General features: G+C 40.7%; 1 protein-coding gene across 7 annotated transcripts in view; it reads left to right on the top strand.

Annotated features, from left to right (window-relative positions):
- The window catches only part of LOC126241561 (uncharacterized), a 296723-nt gene that overhangs the window by 189205 nt on the left and 82356 nt on the right, over positions 1–25162 (top strand). For 5 of the 7 annotated variants that reach the window (XM_049948017.1, XM_049948018.1, XM_049948026.1 and 2 more), the window contains one exon: positions 15736–15948. In XM_049948017.1, the coding sequence (XP_049803974.1) occupies positions 15736–15841 (106 nt within the window). In that variant the 3' untranslated portion in view covers positions 15842–15948. Of the gene's footprint in view, positions 1–8229; positions 8267–15735; positions 15949–25162 lie in introns of those variants that run through there. The other 2 variants (XM_049948016.1, XM_049948024.1) reach the window with 2 other exon arrangements.

Here is a 25162-nt window from a genome sequence, read left to right as displayed (position 1 = left end):
CCTCCCAAAATGTCTGCACTTTCTCTGGATTTTGTTGGTTGTCTTTATTTATTGGTGCATGGGCATTTATAAGTGTGTACTTTTTATTTTTATTTCTGAATGTTATCAATGATATTCTTGGTGATTTGGATTTAAATTCTAGTACCTTAGTAGAGAATGAGTTATGTATCACAAATGCTGTGCCATATACCCGAAGACCTTTTGTATTCTTTACTATCTGTGCTGGTTTCCCTTTATAAATCCTGTACTGGTCTGCCTGTACTGTATCCTCATCTGGGTATCTTGTTTCTTGTATAGCCAGAACTTTTAGTTTGTGTTTATCCATTAGTTTTGTCAGTTCTTTTTGTTTACCTGTTCTCAGCATTGAGTTCACGTTCAGTGTTCCTATGAACGTTTGATGTCTGTTCCTATGTTTAGCGTTAGGGATCCTAGGACCCTCCGACTGGTCTGTTGCGCAATGATGCTGGGCCCCCGGATCCGAATGCCCAGCTTCGGTGGTATTACCACCACGGGGAGGAAAGTGTATAGTATAACTTAACTAGTTTAAAATACACGTGATGCTACCCAAAATATTATATAGTGCCGTTCTTTACGTCATGAATTTTCCATTTAATTTTATAAACAATTTCCCCTCAAACTTTGTTTATTGCTCTTTACGGGCTTAATTATTTATGAATCTTAACATACGACTACGGCACTCGATCTGCTATGACAGACCTTTTTAGTGAGTGCTCGCTCATCCCTGTAAGTTGTTGTTTACTATTTTTATTCATGGTGTATATGACCCGGGACAACCGGGAAATCTGGGAAAAACCCGGGAATTTCTTCATCCAGGAGATAACCGGGAAAAACCCGGGAATTTTTCAGAATTCCGGGAATTTTTCATTGTTTCAACTTTCAGTTAAATTTTTGTAATTTTGACTGATAAGAGTTGATTCTCTAGCAAAGAATGTTACTATATCCTGCTACTCGAGAATGATACTGCAGCAATAAAATATAAACGAGAGAAAAAAAAAATAAAACTTTAGTGGCAAAGGAAATGCGCAATTTACAACAACAAAACACCATGCACGCACAAGCGTCTGCAAATAGCAAAACTATGTCAAAGGCCGTAGGGTGAAGACTCTGTAATTCTTCGTAACAATAAACTGCTTGCTGTAAGCATGACGTCACAACTGTTCACATTAGGTTCATTTGACCAGTCGCCAGCGGGCTGACGCCTATGCGCAGTTGACCCGCATATGAGCAGTACCTTCTCCGCTTCCCGCTACTTGAAGTGTGGCTATTGCTGTATAGGCATTAACAGCAAGCAGCCAGATGCTAACGAAAAAAAATTTTCTTGCGCCCCCTAGCTGCCAGATTCACTCATGCGCAGAGTTGTCTGAGTTGTAGTGTGGAAGGGATTAGTCTCCACGTGGCCCATGTTTACATTAAGTGATTTCGCTGCTTCTCTTCATTTAGAGCTAGCTCCCACGTCAAATGAAAACAAAACGGATTTCTATCAAGTGAATTATAATACATCCACATAATTATGGAGGGCAAAACTATATTTTTAGTTTCAGTTTTCTGATTTTATTTTATTTCCAAGTTATTAGCAGTCAAGCATTAATCGCCTTGCAGAACAATGAAGTTATTTTTGCAAGTTTGCTAAAGAAATTTGGCTTTATTAATCTTTCACCTGAGGCAATCATTTTATTTGAAATGAAGTGTTTCATTCCACAGTATTGGTTAGTTCCAACTGTTCGCTAAATTTCAAGTGCACGTTATCATCTTCTACTATGTGTGGCATTATGCCGTAATAAAGGAACAAAAATGAGATCGTAGAGTACTGGTACTCCGAGGAAATTTACATCCCAAAAACCACACGGAAAAACTTAATATCAGATGGGACCTACTTCATTGTGAATCTGGAAAAAACCAATGTGCACTTCAAGCCGAATTATGCATTTTAGCATGGTTTACGAAATTCCGATGCTCTTGGGAGTATCCTCTGATGCCCTGTTTCTTTTATATTGTAATGAAAGCTCTCTTAGTGTTTTATACATATTTACATGTGGGCTTCCTATACCACTGCAGCTGCTCACACGCAATAATGCCTGTTTTCTGGCGCTCTCTGGCAACTGGTAAATCGAACCTATTTCTAACAATCTCCAGATAGTATTGCTAAAGGTGGTTCGAAAAGCGTTACTTTCAAAGTAAATATCTTTTTACGCAAGATGAATTATGTTACGTGTGAGAAAGTGGGATGGATTTCTAAATCACTGAGTGTTTAAAATTGAGCAGTTTGAGGACCAGCCGCTTACAAGAATTTCGAGCCCAGACTTTAGTCATAATTTTAAATTTACTGGCACATTTGTGTGATGAATCATAAAGTATAACACACACAAAAAAAGATCAATATTACATGGGAAAGCTTAGCTTTTCTTGTAGCTATCCTATGTACATTAATATAAATCATTAACTTTTTTCTCTTTGTTCGCACTACGTAACCAGTGATCTTGCTATTGGCTGAATATAACATGTGTCTTATGCTCTGAATATCTGCTGTCATCGGCTGACGAGATCATGTGACATGAGATACTGTATGATTGGCTTACGAAAGGACATCACAACCTCTGTTTCAATGCTCGGCAAACTAACGCACTGTGTTTGCTGCAATTCGAATTTATACTTTCGTAATATGAAAATATGCAGCGTATGTTCCTGCAAATCAAAGGTATTTCCAAATCTCGTCTCTTTTTTTCTTTAAGTCTTTCCAAAACTTCTCTCCCCCGTCTTTTTATTCCCCCCGGGAAGTTCTATGCGAGTGTATAAAACGTTAACCATTCAAAGAATTGATAAGTTTTTCAGGTCCGAGGGAAAATTTATGGAAAACCTACTTTCACTTAGCACGGAAAAAATGTATTTTCGCCCGGGAGAAAAGCATATTTTTTAAACAGGATATCCGGGAATAATCCAGTAATTTTTTTTTCCTTGTCCCTGTATACATCCTGTTATTAATCTTTCAGTATTCATGATATTAACCGATTTTGAGGTTACTATAACTTCTGCATCTTGTGACTTGAAATAAAGATCGATCTTTCAGAAGGTGCATATTGCTGACCACAATCCACTGCCGCATCGCTCTTCACCGTAAGTTACATAGTTTTCGCGTAATGCGCGAAAAACCAAACAATGCCCCAAGCTTCAGACCACATGGTCGCCCAGCCGCGGAGACCGACCATTGCAAAATCTCGTGCAGACGAGCCACGCGCACCATGTAGCACGCTCGCTCTCCACAAAGCAATCCTTGCATACTAGAAATATTCATCTAGTAATGGGGGTTTGTACCGTCACAATGTAATTGTCAACTTGTAAAGTGTGTGCCAAGTCTTTACAGAATTATCGTGACCCTTGATCTGGTGGGCGGATCTTCTGAAAAGGGGAGATGTGCCACAACTACTTTACTGAGCATAACTGAATAAAATAAAAATGCCACCAAGTTTAATGGAAGTAGGTCAAACAGGGGCCAGCGAGTTGAAGCTACATCAGGAGTGACCTGATGGTACAGCAAGTACTTCCAGCACAGCATCAAACAGTTACCACATCACCCAGCATAGAAGAGATGTTGTTGTTTTTGTGGTCTTAAGTCCTGAGACTGGTTTGAAGCAGCTCTCCATGCTACTATATCCTGTGCAAGTTTCTTCATCTCCCAGTACGTACTGCAGCCTACATCCTTCTGAATCTGCTTAGTGTATTCATGTCTTGGTCTCCCTCTACGATTTTTACCCTCCACGCTGCCCTCCAATACTAAATTGGTGATCCCTTGATGCCTCAGAACATGTCCAACCAACCGATCCCTTCTTCTAGTCAAGTTGTGCTACAAACTCCTCTTCTCCCCAATTCTATTCAGTAACTCCTCATTAGTTATGTGATCTACCCGTCTAATCTTCAGTGTTCTTCTGTAGCACCACGTTTCAAAAGCTTCTATTCTCTTCTTGTCCAAACTATTTATCGTCCATGTTTCACTTCCATACATGGCTACACTCCATACAAATACTTTCAACAACGACTTCCTGATACTTAAATCTATACTTGATGTTAACAAATTTCTCTTCTTCAGAAAAGCTTTCCTTGCCATTGCCATTCTACATTTTATATTCTCTCTACTTCAACCATCATCAGTTATTTTGCTCCCCAAATAGCAAATCTCCTTTACTACTTTAAGTGTCTCATTTCCTAATCTAATTCCCTCAGCATCACCAGACTTAATTGGACTACATTCCATTACCCTCGTTTTGCTTTTGTTGATGTTCATCTTATACCCTCCTTTCAAGACACTGTCCATTCCGTTCAACTGCTCTTCCAAGTCCTTTGCTGTCTCTGACAGAAGTCTGAGGGTATTTCACCTGTCTCATACATTTTGCTCACCGGATGGTAGAGTTTTGTCAGGACTGGCTCTCCCAAGGCTGCCAGTAGTTCTAATGGAATGTTGTCTACTCCCGGGGCCTTGTGTCGACTCAGGTCTTTCAGTGCTTTGTCAGACTCTTCACGCAGTATCATATCTCCCATTTCATCTTCATCTAATTCCTCTTCCATTTCTATATCATTGCCCTCAAGTACATCGCCCTTGTATAGGCCCTCTATGTACTCCTTCCAACTTTCTGCTTTCCCTCCTTTGCTTAGAACTGGGTTTCCATCAGAGCTCTTGATATTCGTGCAAGTGGTTCTCTTTTCTCCAAAGGTCTCTTTAATTTTCCTGTAGGCAGTATCTATCTTATCCCTAGTGATATGCACCTCTACATCCTTACATTTGTCCTCTAGCCATCCCTGCTTAGCCATTTTGCACTTCCTATTGATCTCATTTTTGAGACGTTTGTATTCCTTTTTGCCCACTTCATTTACTGCATTTTTGTATTTTCTCCTTTCATCAATTAAATTCATTATCTCTTCTGTTACCCAAGGATTTCTATTAGCCCTCGTCTTTTTACCTACTTGCTCCTCTGTTACCTTCATTATTTCATCTCTCAAAGCTACCCATTCTTCTTCTACTGTATTTCTTTCAGCCATTCCTGTCAACTGTTCCCTTATGCTCTCCCTGAAACTCTGTACAACCTGTGGATTGGTCAGTTTATCCAGGTCCCATCTCCTTAAATTCCCACCTTTTTGCAGTTTCTTCAGTTTTAATCTACAGTTCATAACCAATAGATTGTGGTCAGAGTACACATCTGCCCCTGGAAATGTCTTTCAATTTAAAACCTGGTTCCTAAATCTCTGTCTTACCCTTATATAATCTATCTTAACCTGTCAGTATCTCCAGGCTTCTTCCAAGTATACAACCTTCTTTTATGATTCTTGAATCAAGTGTTAGCTATGATTAAGTTGTGCTCTGTGCAAAATTCTACCAGGCGGCTTCCTCTTTCATTCCTTACCCCCATTCCACATTCACCTACTACGTTTCCTTCTCTCCCTTTTCCTACTACCAAATTCCAGTCACCCATCACTATTAAATTTTCATCTCCCTTCACGATCTGAATAATTTCTTTTATTTCATCATACATTTCTTCAATTTCTTCGTCATCTGCAGAGCTAGTAGGCATATAAACTTGTACTACTGTAGTAGGCGTGGGCTTTGTGTCTATCTTGGCTACAATAATGCATTCGCTATGCTGTTTTTAGTAGCTTACCCGTACTCCTATTTTCCTATACATTATTAAACCTACTCCTGCATTACCACTATTTGATTTTGTATTCATAACCCTGTATTCACCTGACCAAAAGTCTTGTTCCTCCTGCCACCGAACTTCACGAATTCCCACTATATCCAACTTTAACCTATCCATTTCCCTTTTTAAATTTTCTAACCTACCTGCCCAATTAAGGGATCTGACATTTCACGCTCCGATCCGAAGAACGCCAGTTTTCTTTCTCCTGATGACGACGTCCTTCTGAGTAGTCCCCGCCCGGAGATCCAAATGGGGGACTAATTTACCTCCGGAATATTTTACCCAAGAGGACGCCATCATCATTTAACCATACAATAAAGCTGCATGCCTTCGGGAAAAATTACGGCCGTAGTTTCCCCTTGCTTTCAGCCGTTCGCAGTACCAACACAGCAAGGCCGTTTTGGTTAATGTTACAAGGCCAGATCAGTCAATCATCCAGACTGTTGCCCCTGCAACTACTGAAAAGGCTGCTGCCCCTCTTAAGGAACCATACGTTTGTCTGATCTCTCAACAGATACACCTCCGTTGTGGTTGCACCTACGGTACGTCTATCTGTATCGCTGAGGCACGCAAGCCTCCCCACCAACGGCAAGGTGTATAGCATAATAGTCCATTTAAAACCTTACCGAACATACCTAAACACTTCGTATTGGCTTGCCATGGAGATATTTGTGGCTGGTTTTGTCAGCAAAGTACCAGAAATAACATCAGCTGATGCCATGGTTCTGCCAGGCCAGTAGTCTCCAAGGGAATTCATGCTGAACAGGTAGTTGAAAAAGTGACGACAAATTCAGTATAACATTTTGTACAAATCCATAAAATATTCCCAAACTGGCTAGCCTTTCTGCACATAAGAAAATTAAACACTAAAACTAGTTGATGAGTTTTGCTATCTGGGCAGCAAAATAACTGACTGTGACTGAAGTATGATATAAATTACAGACTGGCAATAGCAAGCTTCTCTGAAAAAGAGAAAATTTCAACATCTAATATAAATTTAATTGTTTAAAAGGTTTTTCACGGTATCATTACCTAAAGTAACACGTCAGATAATGTAGGTAAAATGTACGGATGTGCAAGCAGGTCAGTGTTAAGGTACCTATTCGAAGGTACACAGCAGACTTGATTTTTATCTTATACTTGTGTGCATTTTCATTCAGCATGCTTCAGGAGCACGTTGTTGCTCTCCTGTTAATATGGTCCATTTTTAATGAACATTTCTTATTCAGGAGATTCTACTGTGGTACACAATGTTCATTTTTATGTTTTTGATGGAAATGATTCTTGCTGTTCAGATGCTGTATTTTATCCATTTCATATATGATTACATTAATTGTACCTGAATATGGTTGATTTTTCTACCAAAGCTAGTTATCTTGTTATTGTTATCTAATTGTGATTTAGACAGTTAAAAGCATTTAAATATTTTAAAAGAATTTTGTTTATGAAAAAGACCAGAATATCATTAAGAAATTCCCCAGTAGAGTAATATCATTTCTGTGCCAGAATGCTATATAATTTTCTTTTTGTCAACTCAGTTACAGTCTTTCAAAAATTTGTGTCTTTTAACTCATTCCATATTTTCGTCACTGCATATCATGGGGTCTGAGCAAAAAAATGAAGTCTGTTTACAAAAAGTGAAACTTTCTTTATTCAGACTTTCATACATGTGCCAGAAGTTATTTGGAAAAAATAGTTCAGAATTCACAGCACTGAGAAAAGGAATTTATGACACAGCTTGACTAAAAGGAGGACTCAGTTTATAGGTTACATTCAGGGGTATCAAGGAATAGTCAGTCTGGTGATAGAAATGTGACCAGTGATGATGACAGTGGGAGACCACTACAGTGACCACATTCAAGTGGCTGTAGCTTGCTTACACAGAGATGAAAAGACTTTCACTACTGGCTCGTAGAGCTGTATCAAACCAATCACAAACAGAAGATAACAACAGCAGCAACAAGTACTGAAGTATTGTGTAACATGACATTTTTCTCATTCACAAAGAGACAGTGGAAGTGAATGTCAAGCTAAGTAAAATAAATTTCTAGAAGGTGTTAAAGACCAAACATTGGGCTTCCTAGTCTGGCACTCATAGAGTCATCATATTTTATTCTCGCTGATTCACAATATAAATCCACCATATTTTAATTGAATGTGATTTATTTGCTGATGGATAAATGATTCTCTGCTGATGCAATTATTCTCCATCTAGTTTGGATGACACTGAGCCCACTGGACCATGTAATTGAATGTTCTGCATACTTTGAGTATATTCTAAATTCGTAAGGAAGATTTAAATGTTTTGAGGCACAATTAGTTTATTCCATGGTTTGCGTGTATCACATTAATAAGCTTTCTGCTCATTGATGAAAGTTCATTACTTAAATTGTTGAGTTAAATTTTGTTGAATGTGCTGGACAGAAAAAAGTAATTCAGTATGTTATTTCTTTTACATTATATGACTGGTCATGCTCTTTATTATTTTGCTATATGTGCTGATGCCTACTTGCATTCATTTTAGCTTCACATTCAAATGTAAGTAAACAACAAGACTATGTCATCCCCATCCAAGTGATATGACACAGTGGTGAATGCAGTACAGTCACCTTCGTGAGAAGAAGTGTTCAGATTCATACCCAGCCATCCAGAGGTATCTAGTGTCATAGCCAGAGGAAGACAATGTAGAGAAAAGGATAGTTGCTACTCACCATATAGGGGAGATGCTAAGTTGCATCTGTAGTGACAAGTAGTCCCTCGCAAAATATACCGAGGCTTTTACAGGCCACAGCTGCCCTCCCAACCATGCACAAAAATAAATCTTACATGCCTTATATTTCCAGTCACCCATCACATCACAAATTCCACTGTCCAGCCACAGAAGAGCATTCCCCTTGTGTCTCAGTACCACTCAGGACTGGAGTAACTGAATTACATTCTCTCCCAGGGTTTCTACTACCTCTCGCTATGCCCAGAAATGAGAAATGTTCTACCCACTGTCCTTCCCACCCCTCTCACAGAGGTATTCCACCGCCCACTGAATCTTTACAATTTCCTCGTCCATCACTACACAACCCCTGCTTCCAACCTCTTGCCTTATGGCTTGTATTCCTGTAACAGACCTAGATGCAAGACCTGCCCCATACATCCTCCCAACTGTACCAAGCTGCCCTACCCTCTCTCCACCTTTTCTGTGCTTGCTCCCTTACCCTGCTATCCCTACCCCTCCCCAACCCACCCTCCTCCTTACCCCCGCCTGCTTGCCCCTCGCATCAGGCACCGCTGCTCGCAGTCTGGCTTCAGCTGCCAGAGACTGCAGTCGTGTGTATGAGTTGTGTTTGCGGGCGCGCGCGCACGGTGTGTGTGTGTGTGTGTGTGTGTGTGTGTGTGTGTGTGTGTGTGTGTGTGTGTGTGTGTGTGTGTGTGTGTGTGTGTGTGTGTGGGGTGTGTGTGTGTGTGTGTGTGTGTGTGTGTTTTTCTATTTTTGACAAAGGCATTGTTGGCCAATGCTCATCTTCTGACAGTCTTTTGTTATTCCTATTTACGACTCAGCATCTCTGCTATATGGTGAGTAGCACCTATCCTTTTCATCATATTGATACATTTCTTATTGGATTTTCCATTGTTTGAAGACAATATAAATGTAGAACTAGTCCTTGAACCAAGTTACCACATCATTAAGGGTACTGCAGAAGAACAAGATGTTAACATGGAACAAAAACCACAGCCGGGCTGTCACAATAGACACTCTTGTGGTGCAGTGCCCATACCTGCAGAAACCCCGCAAGATACTGATGGAGCCCAGTGGCTGCAATTGTGTGTAACTCATTCTGTGGCAACACTATCAAAATTTGTGTTGGTTTCTCATTGAGATTGTGAAAGGTTACTCTGATGAACACTTCTGGATTCATATTGCACTGTACTGTTTTGCTTGTGTAGATTCAGGTTTTGCATTTCTAAAACTTACACCGTTTCCAATACTGTCTGTGTGCAAGATTAGGAACTGGATACTGTGTGATCACACCCATTGCTAATACTGCATCAGCAAATTTGTTAACTGTGTGGATGCTTTTGAGGCATTTCCTCAATGTGCAACAATTGATGATTTAATTACTGCTGGGTGGTAGCTAGAGGTGTTCCTTTTTTATGTTCTGGCCTCTTTAATCGGTTAGACTTTTTATGCTAGTTTCTGAATTTATGAAATATAGGATGTTATAATTAGTGGAATACATCAGACTTAACAATCGACAGTTGATTGACCATTGACAGAACAGAGACCATTAACTGACATGTACAGCTTATGAAACTGGGTACATGAAAATGCAACATGGGCAGCAAGTATTAAATATTGATGAATCGAACCAAAACCAGTGTCACAAGTACTATTAAGGCAGCATTCACATTTTTTGTATGAGTGTAACATGAGAAAAGCAGATATTATCTATGAAATCTGCAACATTTATGGTGACAAGGCATTGAGTGAAGCAGTGGTTCATACAGTAGTGTCATATTTCAGTTCATGATGTAAGAATGTTCTCAGTGAAGAGCAAAGTGTGGAACAATCAAAAACAAGTGTGAAATGGTTGATGCTGCGATTAAAGACAGTACTTGTGTCATTATGGTATCATTTGAGATTTTAGTGTGGCACAGAAAGGAGTGAGGTATAAATGTCTTTGACCACATAACCCAGTGATGTAAAGACGTTTACAGATAATAAAATTATCTTCAAGCCCAAATAGAAATCATATTTACTTAATAACTTCGTATGGGATTTCTGAATGTGTAATAACATGTTGTTTGTTTTTTAGAGTGAGTGAGAAACTCAATATAGATAAATACACTCCTGGAAATGGAAAAAAGAACACATTGACACCGGTGTGTCAGACCCACCATACTTGCTCCGGACACTGCGAGAGGGCTGTACAAGCAATGATCACACGCACGGCACAGCGGACACACCAGGAACCGCGGTGTTGGCCGTCGAATGGCGCTAGCTGCGCAGCATTTGTGCACTGCCGCCGTCAGTGTCAGCCAGTTTGCCGTGGCATACGGAGCTCCATCGCAGTCTTTAACACTGGTAGCATGCCGCGACAGCGTGGACGTGAACCGTATGTGCAGTTGACGGACTTTGAGCGAGGGCGTATAGTGGGCATGCGGGAGGCCGGGTGGACGTACCGCCGAATTGCTCAACACGTGGGGCGTGAGGTCTCCACAGTACATCGATGTTGTCGCCAGTGGTCGGCGGAAGGTGCACGTGCCCGTCGACCTGGGACCGGACCGCAGCGACGCACGGATGCACGCCAAGACCATAGGATCCTACGCAGTGCCGTAGGGGACCGCACTGCCACTTCCTAGCAAATTAGGGACACTGTTGCTCCTGGGGTATCGGCGAGGACCATTCACAACCGTCTCCATGAAGCTGGGCTACGGTCCCGCACACCGTTAGGCCGTCTTCCGCTCACGCCCCAACATCGTGCAGCCCGCCTCCAGTGGTGTCGCGACAGGCGTGAATGGAGGGACGAATGGAGACGTGTCGTCTTCAGCGATGAGAGTCGCTTCTGCCTTGGTGCCAATGATGGTCGTATGCATGTTTGGCGCCGTGCAGGTGAGCGCCACAATCAGGACTGCATACGACCGAGGCACACAGGGCCAACACCCGGCATCATGGTGTGGGGAGCGATCTCCTACACTGGCCGTATCCCACTGGTGATCGTCGAGGGGACGCTGAATAGTGCACGGTACATCCAAACCGTCATCGAACCCATCGTTCTACCATTCCTAGACCGGCAAGGGAACGTGCTGTTCCAACAGGACAATGCACGTCCGCATGTATCCCGTGCCACCCAACGTGCTCTAGAAGGTGTAAGTCAACTACCCTGGCCAGCAAGATCTCCGGATCTGTCCCCCATTGAGCATGTTTGGGACTGGATGAAGCGTCGTCTCACGCGGTCTGCACGTCCAGCACGAACGCTGGTCCAACTGAGGCGCCAGGTGGAAATGGCATGGCAAGCCGTTCCACAGGACTACATCCAGCATCTCTACGATCATTTCCATGGGAGAATAGCAGCCTGCATTGCTGCGAAAGGTGGATATACACTGTACTAGTGCCGACATTATGCATGCTCTGTTGCCTGTGTCTATGTGCCTGTGGTTCTGTCAGTGTGATCATGTGATGTATCTGACCCCAGGAATGTGTCAATAAAGTTTCCCCTTCCTGGGACAATGAATTCACGGTGTTCTTATTTCAATTTCCAGGAGTGTATAAACCAATATGTGTAAAAACAGGGAAAGAGTAAGTGGCTTAAGACAATTATATTTTTTAAGAAGAAATTGTATTATAATTGTAAAACTGACTCATTCCGCATCAGAACATGAAATCACAATAATTATGTTCCGTTGGCCACCTCTAGATGAAGATTTACAGCTCTCTCATCACTGTGCATCATATCGGCCATCGCTGTCTTGCTCATCCTTGCGCCTCCTTCCCATGACTTCCACTTTGTAGACTGCTGTAGTATTGTCCTCTGTGCGCAGCACATATCCCAACCATTGCAAATGGCTGTCTCACATTTTCTCTTGGATCGATGTGACCCCAAAATGTTTCCTGATAGTATCATTTGAAATTTGATCCAGTTCAGTAACGCCACCTGTCCATCTAAGCACTCTCATCTCTGTGACCCGTGGTCGTCGTTCTGCCTCTTTTGTAGCTGACCAGCACTTGGTTCTGTAGAGAGTGATGAGGTGAATGAGAGTCCGGTAGATCTTTGAATGCAGATGAAACCTCATCCGATGATCACAGGTGACTCCTGTTATCATTCCCCATTTCATCCAGGCTACATGCTTTTGTTGACCTTGTCTGTACATTGGCCTTTGATAGAGGCTCTAGAACCAAGATACTTCAGTTTTGTGATCTGTGGAACATCTTTTCTGTCAACATTGATGGTTCCATATTCTTGTGGATCTGATGTCAAGTACTCAGTTTTCTTTTACCTGAGCCACAGACAGGAGTCTGCAATTTGGTCATTCAAACGTTGTGTTTGTTGTTAGAGATCAAGCTTGTTCCCCGCAGCTGTGACATCAGCATAGGTAAGTGTCTATGATAGTGGTATGTGCAGATCTGATGTGACAGTGTCTGTCAAAAGAATGAACAACAGTGGTGGTACAGCCAAGCTTTGGTGGACTCCTACTGTGAAATGAAAGTCATTGGATGCTCCTGCAGCCACTTAGACATAGCAATTCAGTTCAACATACAGAAGCTGTATCCACTTAACCAGGTACACTGGAATGCCATGTTCTCAAAAGGCTAAACAGATTATGCTGTGAAGTACCCAATCAAAAGCGTTTTTTGAGGTCTGGAAAAATGAGCAGTGGACTGTTCCTTTCATGGTATTTTTCATCCGGCAGCCAAGCAGCATGAATTGCTTCAGTTGTGCCATAATTTTTCAGGTATTCAGCTTGGCTCCTTGTAATTTGGTATATTTCGGAAATACTTTTGTCGAGCATGCTTTTGAAGGTCTTCATTGCATGGCTGGCTCAGGAATCTGTAATCAGAACCCTCAATGGAGTTTCCTGCCTTTTGAAGATTGATACAAAGATGCTCTGCTGGCTATCTGCTGCTATTTGACCATCTCTGATGATCAGGCTGGAAAGATCTGTTAGCCAACGTGTTGCATTCCACTGCTGAGAGTGCCATAACTCTGCTGGGAGATTGTCAGGGCCAGTGGCTTTCCCACTCATCATCTCCTTCAGAACAGCCTCAGCTTCAACAGTGTAAATCTCCTTGACAGGTCCTTCAACAGTTGACATGGTTGGTATTGGTGGGTGGGGAAATTCCTCAGTTGAGATTATCTCAAAGTAGCTCCACCAACATTCCTTTGCTGTCTTCTGGTCAACCAGCAGCACACCCATTTTGTCATCGATACTGTAAAAATGTTGGTTTTCTACCATTTTTTGGTGCTTTTATTTGACTAGACAATGAATGTCGCCCTCTCTTTCGGGTGGGTCAAGTTTCTGATAGAGACCTGCACTGCAGTGACTTCCTTCATCTCTCTACAGGCTTGTTTGTTGGCATTCCAATGGGATAGTGTCTATCTGCAAGAAACTCATGTTGCAATTGTTAACTCTTGCATATGGAATCTTCGTTCCAAAGCCATGTTTCTTTATTGATCCTTTGCCATCCTGGTTTTGTTGTTCTGAGAGGAGTGCCTGCAGCCTCATGAATGGAGATCTCCAGTTTATTCAAGCTGTTTTCAGCTGTGGTAATTGGTGTCACTGTAATTTCTGTCAAAACATCAGCCTCCTCCTTCTTGAAGTGCCACATTTTGATTCTTGATGATCGATTTCTTGCAGAGTATCCAAATCTTTGTGGATTTATTTGAAGCTTGCAAATGACTGGCCAGTGTTGCATCACAGTGTTTTCATATAGAACAACTTTTGTGCCGACCACATCTTTGAGGTTCCAACATCTTACTAAGTCATAGTCAATCTGAGTTGCTTTTGAGCCACTATAGTATGTGATTAGGTGAGTTTCACACTTTTAGAACCAAGTGCTCATGATTACCAGATTGTCAATTTGCACATAATCAAGTATTTGTTGGCCATCATTGTTCTCCTCTCCGTAGCCATATCTACCACGGGCAGCGTGATCTTTTCCTTGTCCGATGTATACACTCAGGTCACCGGTGATGATGAGGTAGTCTTCTTCCCCAGAAGTCATCTTTGGTTTCAGCACTGAGGCCTGTAGGGCATAGGCCCTGAAGAAGTGGACTTTCATCTGTTTGCAAACGTAGACAATTTTCATAAGCGATCATCGTAATGTTGCAGCTGAGAGATAGAACTATCAAATTTGGCTGATCTGACAATGCCAGTGTCATTAGTTGTTCTGTGGATTCCAGTTTGTAACCATAACAATGTCAAAAATTTCTGCCTACTCCGTTTTGTTTCTTGCACTACACAGATCACGATGCACCTCTTTTTGATTGCCTTAGCTAGTTTTCTGCCTTGTCCAGTCATAATCCCAATGTTCAGTGATGTGAGATAGTATGTGGAGCTCACCTGTTTAGCTGTCACACCTGTGATAGTAACCCTTACGTACTTGCCATGCTGAATGGGCCCTACCAATGCACCTCACTTTTGAGGGGACGCCCTAACCTTTGTGCCGAATCCTTAGGACAGCATTTCCTTGAGGATGTGACAGTGGTTCTTATGTCTATCTTGTCAGAATCCTTTCACCAAGCATTTTGAATGCTGCTACCAGCATTAAGTGAGGCCATTCCTCACATGTAGAACAGATGCCCTTTCTAGTCGCTACTCTGAAGAACAGGAGCTACTTTCCTGACTTACCTTATGTCAACACTGTACTGATGGTCTCCATCTTCACTGCAGTTGCCATTTAGGACTTAATTTTGGTGATGATGGTTCATCCATTGATGATGGTTCCATCATTGAGGCATTAGATGCTGCCCTCCTCCATCTTCCAAGCCATTGACCATCCAGCCTGAGAAGTAGAGGTTGGAAAATGAAAGACGCCCCAGCCCATGAGACCTCATAGCATCAGAGTTAGAAAAGAACAAGAATAGACCAGGGATGGCTAGGTAGGAAAAATGAAAGAGAGGAGTCTGGCATAGGTAAGTGGTAGCAATACCAGACTCAGGTCGGGAACACGTGATCGCCACTCACATAGTCACTAGGTGTGAGTCCCTGTAAGAATGTAAATAATTAAACTAAAATATTATTATGTCAGAGAGAAATAAAGTATCACATGCTGATTATCATTATGGGCAACAAGTTCCTATCACAAGTGTATACAAAAATAATTCCATATTACGATATGCTTATCAACAATTTACACAATTATGACGAGAAGTAGTGAAGATACCATACTTGCATTACAATATAAATACCTTTTTTGTAACTATTTGTTTCCTCTTGCCCCCTCAGCCACATTTGAACATACATACTGAATGATTCATGTATATATTTGGATTATGCTAAGAAATTATAGTTCACAAAACATTTTTTTCTTTTTCAGGTTGGCAGATACTTTGATTTCTGATGTAATGCTTGAAATTATGAGTGAAATTGAACTTGAAACTGATAAAACGGTAACACAGATGTTTCATTTGGAACTCCAGTGAAGCACCCTTTGATTGTCTGTAAGACCTGAATTTCAAGGTTTTTTTCTGCCACAGCATTGCAGTTTTAGTGTGAATGTCAGTGATATAAAGAAAATAATTTGAGAGTATCTTTACTATTTGTTGTACCTTCCGTTTCCTTAATTTCTTTTTCCCTTCGTCTACCTCTACTCTGTTATCTTATTTAGAAAAAACTGATTGTGTGATTTTAATTTGACATCACCCCCCCCCCCTTTCTCTCTCCCTGTTCCTTCCTGTCATTCATTGGGATATTTTGGTTTCTCTTGGCTTGGCTTCCGCCCCATCAGAATGCACATTCCATGGTGCAAAAATCTGAAGATTTGCAGATACATACACATGTAGTGTGCAGTGACTCACCTTAGTGCATGCCTCTTCTTAGTTTTATTGTAATTGTTTACCACAACTTAAAATTTTTATCTTTGTGTTGCCTGTTGAATGAGGACTGGGGGAGATAACAGCTGATATGAAACATAGACTTTCCAATTTTAAATCTTTGCCTTCAATTTGTATGATACTTTTAACATAGTGGATAGTCATCTGCACAGGGCTTTAAGTCCATTTAAAATGTTTCCATCTATTACTATCTGGTATGCATGAAAGTTCTTTTCTATGGTGAAATTTAGTAGAAGCTATAGAGCATTTTATTTTTGTTTATATTTTTTGAATCTAATCTGTTATTGGTGATTATGCCAAATTCACTGTTCAGCAGATACTGAATGTCACTTCTTCGTTTATAGTGTTCTGAGCTGCTCATAGAATAATGTTCCTGTAGATATGCTCTATGTAAACTGACTTACAAGAATTACACATGGTCTGTTAAATGTTGATGTTCATGTTGAATTTTTCAGTTGTTTTGTGACACAGTCATCTATTTTTCTGCAGTGAGTTGCTGCATAGCACCTTTCAAATTCCTCATTGTTACCTACTCAGTGAACACTTTTTATATTTGAAATTCAGTGTGCACATTATTTTTGTAGATCAGTATCTCCTTTACTTTGATGTGAAGGCTGATGTCTCCCATGTCCTCGTTTCTTTCAATTTTCTGCATCATAGATATGTTCCTTCTGTACATGATTTTGTGGTTTAATTTGTCGAGAGAGAGAGAGAGAGAGAGAGAGAGAGAGAGAGAGAGAGTGTGTGTGTGTGTGTGTGTGTGTGTGTGTGTGTGTGTTTCCACCTTATGGGCAACTCATTGATATAATGACAACAATGTATTTTATTAGACAGTGTGGGTGTAAAAATTTTGTTAAAGATTTTATTTTTCAAGTATTTCATAAATATTATAATGAGTCTATTTTGTTGAGATTTTTTCCTTCCAATAACCAGTTCAATCAGTCCTGAGAAAAGACAGCTAACTCAAAAAAATTTTGATTATGATTGTTCATCACCATGCAGTCCAGTTATTTTTCTTGACGTATATTTTTCCCTTATGTGTTAAATTTTTCTGTGCTGAGCTAATTAACAAGACAAATTACCTTTGTGACAATTTTTCTGTGCTGAGCTAATTAACAAGAAAAATTACCTTTGTGATGATACTCTCCAGTCAATCGCAAAAAACCAATTAACAAGAATTTATTGTTAAAAAAAGAAACACTATCTACACAGCATCATGGAGATAATTCTTGCAACATCTTTGGCCTACACTACAGGCATGTCAGTGGCCAGATTGTATTGTACTATGGACGAACTCCAGTTGGCCACCAAGTCCTTGTGAAAAAAAATTAAGGATATAGAAGAGGTGTTGAGTCACAGACAGTCTCATTAAAGCTTGAAAATGAGTGCTTCTTCTGCAGTAAAACACACACACACACACACACACACACGCACGGCTACTGTCTCAGGGCACTAGAGCCCGACTGCGATGTATTGTACATATTTTTACACATTTTTTTATTCTCCACAATGGATTATTGCCCCTTTCTTGAGTGCCAATACAAAAAAGTTTCCCTATCCGTAGACAGAATTTGGTCTTACATACTGTTCCTTCATTGTTGTCTACCTTACAGGGTACCCCCAAATGGCCTTACCATCAAATCACCCACCTCTGTGTGCAACCCTTTTTTGCACAGTAACCTCTTCATGTTCAAATTTCACCAGTCCGTAGCCCACACCAACCTAGTTCTGCAAAAACATCTAAATCAGGCCCACCTCAAAAAAACTCTCCAATCTGTTCGCCTCTTATTCCCGCCTTGGACAACCATTATCCCACACCTCTACAAGAGTCTCCATCAAACTCCACATCATAGCCTCCAAACCCTGCCTTGCAGACCCATTACATTTACCACACCCTCAGGAACCCCCTTCCACCACTACATAGAATCCAGAACCTAAACAGACCACCAGCACTGTCGTTAATGTGTCTTCCAGAAGCCTTAGACTTACAGAAGTATCAGTACTTTCCAACGGCCTTATCTTTTACCCCATCCCCAAACTCAGCCATGTTGGGTTTGTTACAGACCTTCTCTCCCTCTTCCAATCCGTACAGTGGAAACACTTGTTCACCTCCAAACCCTCAGTCAAACTCAGTCCAGAACCAACATGGAATCTGACTCAGTTTACTCCTCCAGCCGAGCTTGATCCATCCCAACTGCCCCCTTAGCACCTCATGTTAACTTTTTTGAATTTTTTAACCTTGAACATTATCTCACCATCATTTTCAAATCCCGCAACTTGGAAACCAACCCTACATCCACAGAAAGAACTACAACCCACCACTAGAAACTCACCCTGACCTTATAATCATTCATACATGTCAACAAAGACTGTACATTGTGGTTATGAACAATAGGGATTACCTGGCAGAGGAACTTCACAAGCTTTCAGATACGTCTACATGCAAACCCTGCCACCTGGCAACATTCTGAAAATCCAGCAGGATCTCCAGTCCCTCCTCAGATCTTTAGGTCCATCTCAAAACCTCTTCGCTGAGTCTGTCTTTCTGTCTTTCTCCTCACTCCCACCATTCCCTGCAATCCTACCTTATACGTGATTCCTAAAATTCATAAACCGAACCACCCAGGACATACCATTGTGGCTGGTTGCTGTACCCCCACAGAGAGAATCTCTGCTCTCATGAACCAATACCTTCAGACTATTACCTGTAACCTACCCTCTTATATAAAAGGTACCAATCATCCCTTCCACAGTTCCTTTTCCTCTATCACCCAATACTTGGCACATCACTGTCAATGCTACCTCCCTACACTAACACCCCCAACGCCATGGCCTTTCTGCTATTGAACACTACCTTTCCCATTACCTGACTGACTCCAAACAGACTATCTCCTTTATGAACTTCCAGAATGCTGGAATAATTGTAGGCCAGCAACTTCTGTTAATCAGTACATCAAAAAACCAGCCAAAGTTGCAAATTTATGTGCTCTATGACTAGTTTTGGGCCGGGGCTCCTTTTCAAATCATCATAACTGATAGTCAAAATGATATTTCTGAAAATCCAAAAACCATGTCAAAATGTGCAAATGAACAATTATCTGTATGTGCTGTAATTGTTCGTTTGCACATTTTTGACATGGTTTTTGCATTTTTGGAAATATCAATTTGCTATCTGTTATGATGATATGAAAAGGGGTACCAGCCTGAAACTAGTCACTGAGTAGATAAAAAAAGTGAAATTTGCAACTTTGGCTGGTTTTTCGTTGTACTGATTACTACTTATCCCCAGTCACTATAACCAACTACTCACCCACACTTGCTTCTCCTTTGAAGGCATCACCTACAAACAAATCTGTGCTTCAACAGTGTACATGCGCAGAGCACCACCTCATGCCAGCCTATTCATGGGCCATTTAGAGGAATCCTTCATAACCTTCCAGAATCCCAAATCCTTCATCAGGTTGAGTTTTATTGATGACATTCTCATGATCTGGACCAAGGGTGAGGACATGCTGTCCACATTCCTCCAGAACCTCAAGACCTTCTCGTGCATTCAGTTCCTCTGTTGCTCCTCAACCCAAGAAGCCACCTTCCTCAATGTTGACATCTATTTCACAGACTACTATATGAGTGCCTCCATCCACATCAAACCTACCAACCACCAACAATACCTCCCCTTCGACAGCTGCCACCCATTCTGTACCAAGAAGTCCCTTCCATACAGCCTATAGCCACCTGTGGTGATCACATCTTAGTGATGAGTAGTCCCTCTCCAAATATGCCAAGGTTCTCATGGAGGCCTGCAAGGACTGAAATTACCCTCCCAACCTTGTTGAGAAACAGATCCTCTGTGCCTTGTCACTCTAGTCACCTAAGACAAACACACTGCCTGCACACAAAAGAGTAGTCCCCTCTCAACTCAGTACCACCGAGGAGTACAGCAACTGAATCACACTCTTCAACAGAGGTTTTGACTACCTCTCATCACTCCCTGAAATGGGGAATGTCCTCCTCACCCCTCCTACAATCGTATTCTATCACACAGTGAACCTACACAATATCCTTGTTTGTCCCATTCTTGACCCCTGCTCCCATCCCCTTGCCTCGTGGCTTATATTCTTACAACAGCCCCAGATGCCACATCCTCCGACTACCACCTACTCTATTCCTGATTCCTGTTGCAGGCATCCCTTGCCCCATCGTAGGCAGGGTCACCTGTGAAAGGAGCCATGTGATCTGCCAACTAAGCTGCAACCACTGTGGGCACGACAGTTAACAAGTTTTCTGTCCGCATGAATGGCTACTGCCAAACTATGACCAAGAGACAGCTGGACCACCCACTTGCTGAATATTTCATCCAACAAGATGTTCTTCACTTTAATGACTGCTTCACAGCACATGCCATCAGGATTCTTCCTAACAACACCAGCTTTTTCTGAATTGCCCAGCTGGGAACACTCCCTAAACATAACCTTCATTTCTCCTGACCTGCACCTTCAGTTGTCCCTTTCTCCCATCTACCCATCCCTTTTCCTGTTCCCACTCCAGTATTACATGCATCTTTTATCCTGCCTTTGCACCTACAAGTCATTTCCCCTCTCTGCTTATCTCCCACCTACCCTCTCCAGCAGAGACCCCTGACACTGCACCAGACAGCCCGATCCTGATCCCAATCAAGTCCCTGCATGCCCCAACAGGCAGCAATAGTAACTTCCTGCCACTCATACCCTGCTATCCCTCCCCCTCCTCACCTCACGCTGCCTCTTTACACCCTCCACCCATGCCAGCAGATTGCTGTTCCATCAGATACAGTTGCATTTGGGCTATAGCATCCTAAGACAGTGGCTGTTGCATATGAAGTGTGCTTTTACATGCAGTAGAAGGACTTTATCTGAAAACTTTAATATTTGAGCTGTCTGTTTCATTATGCCTGCATGTGACTCAACACCACCTCTTTATGGTGAGTAGGAATCTATGCTTTCCATATTGTTGTTTTTCCACCATGGACTTCCCATTGTATGGAAACATTAAATGTATTACACATTACTCCACTAAAAATGGATAGTCAAATTAGACATTACCCATGAATGCCCCAGCGGCAGGAGTAAGAATGCTATTGTCAAAAAGTTTGTGATGTTATAATATTTCGTGTAAAGATTTAAATTGGCATATAACTCTGTGCTGTTGAACATTATTCACCATATTATTATATTTATTTTGAACATTTTAGTCTACTGCCTGTAATTTAAATTTATGGTTGTATTCATTCTGATTTAGATTGATAATATCAATATCGGCAACTCACAAACCTACATTTACTGTTGTAGCTACCATAATGTGATTTGCCATCATCATAGCTATTTCTGTACTTAAAACTATCCCCATCACTGCAACTGATAATGACTACTTTTGCAGTCTACGGCTGCTGCACATTATACTTAACTGAAATACATTTAAACTGTAATAACAACAGAAATACAGAAAACTATAACCAGGCACTTTTGCAAAAATGTTTACTCCATGAACCACTTTTCCAAACTTTTCAGGCTCATCTTTAGGTGGTGCACAGGAGGTTGCAAGACTAATTCATAGTGTAATGCTGGGTGCTGGCTCAGTAACAGAAGCTGGAACATGCTTTATTGTACTGCCGTGAGTGTTGTTTATATTGTGATTTGGACCAAAGATGAATTCTGTACTTACTGCACCAGTATGAGTGGCTTTGTTATTAATATCCACCAGCTTCCATTGCGATTGTCAGTTTGTAACATGTCACTCACTTTTCAGAGGATATGTATATAAATACCAATAGTTCGGAAATTTAACCAGCATCCAGCATGTGCTGTACAGCTGGTGCTTGTTACAAAGAGCTTTGTATGAAGATATAACATACTTTGCTCAGAGACATTACTTTTTTTTTGTTTGCATACAATACAGTCAATCTATGGGTAAATAAGTTAATCAAAACTGGCAATTCCATGAATGCTCAAAAATAAAATAAAGTTTGTATATTTCAGAGAATTCCAGCTGTTTATATGTAAATGAACTTTACATTTGAAAACAAGAAGAACAAAACTTCTGATGAACTGCTGTCTTATTTTTCCCTTTACATTAACCATGATCTGGAATATTAGTGAAACCAAATTTTGTTTATTACAGCTAAAGGTAATATGTATATGAGTATTAATTTATTTTAACTGTAGAAGACTTGGATGTGTATAATATAGTACAAAATTTATTCTGGGGAGGGGGTGGGGTTATTTATGTAGATATGGATGTAGTTAGGACATAAAGAGGGTGATGGAGGGATGAGGCATGGGAAGGGGGGGGGGGGCTGGTTTGGTTCAGTTTGTTAAGACTAAGTTTATCCATGTGCTCTTTGAATCTTGTTGTGCAAAAAAATCAAATGTTTGTGAATTCCTAAGGGACCAAACTGCTGAGGTCATCAGTCCCTAGACTTACACACTACTTAAACTAACTTATGCTAAGAACAACACACCCACCCATGTCCGAGGGAGGACTCGAACCTTTGGCGGGAGGGGCCACACAATCCATGACATGGCGCATCTTGTTGTGCAGCTTCTAGCAGTTAGTCCAATGTAAAAGCTTGGACATGTGTTGGAAATTAATTTGTGTACATCTGACTTTTGATACTGTCGCATCAACATAAAAATAAATTTCTTTACCAGCAATGAAGTACAGAATAAAATCATTGACAGTACCAAAAACCACTAAGCAATGATGGATGCAAGTTATGAATCTTGATGTTCTTTAAGAACTTGAAATCATTATCAAAACAAATACAGCATCTGACTACCTACTCAGTGATCAGAATGAACAAATTTTTACTTGAGAATGTTGGAGGCCAGTCTTCTGACTGCTTTGATGTGACCCACCAGGAATTCCTTTCCTGTGCAAACCTTTTCATCCCAGAATAGCACTTGCAACCTATTTTCTCAGTTGTCTACTGGATATATTCCAATCTCTTGTCTTCCTGTACAGACTTCACCCTCCACAGTTCCCTGTAGCGCCATGCAAGTTATTCCCTGATATCTTGAAATATCTCCTATCATCTATGCCTTTTGCTTGTCAGTGTTTTCCGTATTTTCCTTTCCTCACCTATTCTGTGAAGAATTTCCTCACTCTTTACCTTCTCAGTCCACCAAATTTTCAACATTCTTCTGTAGTACAACATCTCAAATGCTTCAAGTCACTTCTGTTACAGTTTTCCCACTGTCCATGTTTCACTACCATACAATGCTGTGCTTCAGTACACATTCTCAGAAATTTCGTCCTCAAATTGAGGCCTATGTTTGATACTAGTAGACTTCTCTTTTCCATTTTTGCCAGTGGTAGTCTGTTTTTTACATCCCCATTGCTTCTTCCATCATGGGATATTTTGCTGCCTAGGTAGCAGAATTCCTTAACTTCATCTACTTCATGATCACTAATTCTGGTATTAAGTTTCTCACTGTTCTCATTTCTGCTGCCTCTCATTACTTTTGTCTTTCTTCTATTTACTCTCAGTCTATTTTCTATACTCGTTTGACAGTTCATTCTATTCTCCAGATCGTGAAATTCTTCTTCACTTTCACTGGGGATAACAATGTAATCAGCGAATCTTATCGTTGATATACTTTCATGTTGAATTTTAAAACCACTCTTGGCCCTTTCATTTATTTGCTTCTTTGATGTATAGCTTTGATGTATTGAACAATAGGAGCGAAAGATTGCATCCCTGGAGACTTAATAGATAAAAACAGCTTATTGAGCAATCAACCCCCCCCCCCCCCCACACACACACACACCACCACCACCACCACCACCTCCCAACCCTTCGCCTCCCCCCTCCGTCCCTCTCTTTATGTCCTAACTACATTGATGTCAACATAAATGATGTCCACAGAATAAATCCTGTACAACATACAAGCCATCTCTTGTTAAAATAAATTAATACTCACATACATATTATCTTTAGCTGCAAAAAGCATAATCTATTTTACTGTTATTCCAAACTGTGGTTAATTTAAATATAGAAACAAGACAGCAGTTCATTTGCAGTTTTGTTCTTGTCGTTTTCAAATGTGAAGTTCATGTACTCATAAGGAGCTGCAATTCTTTGTAAATATTAGACAGCAGTTCACTTGAAGTTTTGTTCTTGTCGTTTTCAAATGTAAAGTTCATCTAAATATAAACAACTGCAATTCTCTGTAAATATTATAATTTTATTTTATCTTATTTTATTTTTAGCCATCCATGGTAATGTCAGTTTTGATTAAAGCATTTATCCATAGATTGACTATTTATTTATTTATTTATGCATTCAAATGGAACTGTTACAGAGCACATTAAGTCAATACATCAGTTCTTGCTTTCTTCCTTTATATTCCCTTCTGCCCACATTAATTTCATTTGTTCTGATCTTTGTCTTCGGAGCTCCTCAATGTTATGAGGCTGCTTTCTTTTCCTCTGTTGTTCTTGCCTGAAGATCACCTACTGAATTTTGTTCCTGTATAAGTTTCTGTTGTGTGTGTCCATTAGCTCAATGTTTGCCTCTTTGAGACCATTTGAAGTCTATGTAAACGTGTTGGTTGTCCTTTAAGCTTCATTATTTTATTAAAGATTTGTTTTGTGAGCCAATAGTTTTCCATTCTTGTCAAATGTTGAAAGAGCGACATTCTTCTTTTGTGCATAGTATGTATTACATTCTCTACATACTCGTAGATTTCTTTATTGGGTTGTGGTCTCTTGTATTCTGTTCCTGTTGTCCTTCAGCCAAGTGTGCTTCTAACCAGACTCCTTTCTATTTTCATTACTTCATGTATCCCACCTTTTTCTACTAGGTTTAGTGTTTCAGCACCATACAGAGTCTGTTCTCACCACTGTATTGTAGTGTTTAATTTAGGTGCCCCC

This window comes from Schistocerca nitens, chromosome 1 (assembly GCF_023898315.1).
Source record: "Schistocerca nitens isolate TAMUIC-IGC-003100 chromosome 1, iqSchNite1.1, whole genome shotgun sequence".
NCBI lineage: Eukaryota > Metazoa > Arthropoda > Insecta > Orthoptera > Acrididae > Schistocerca > Schistocerca nitens.
Note: the sequence above shows the minus strand (reverse complement) of the source record. Positions and strands in the feature narration are given on the sequence as shown.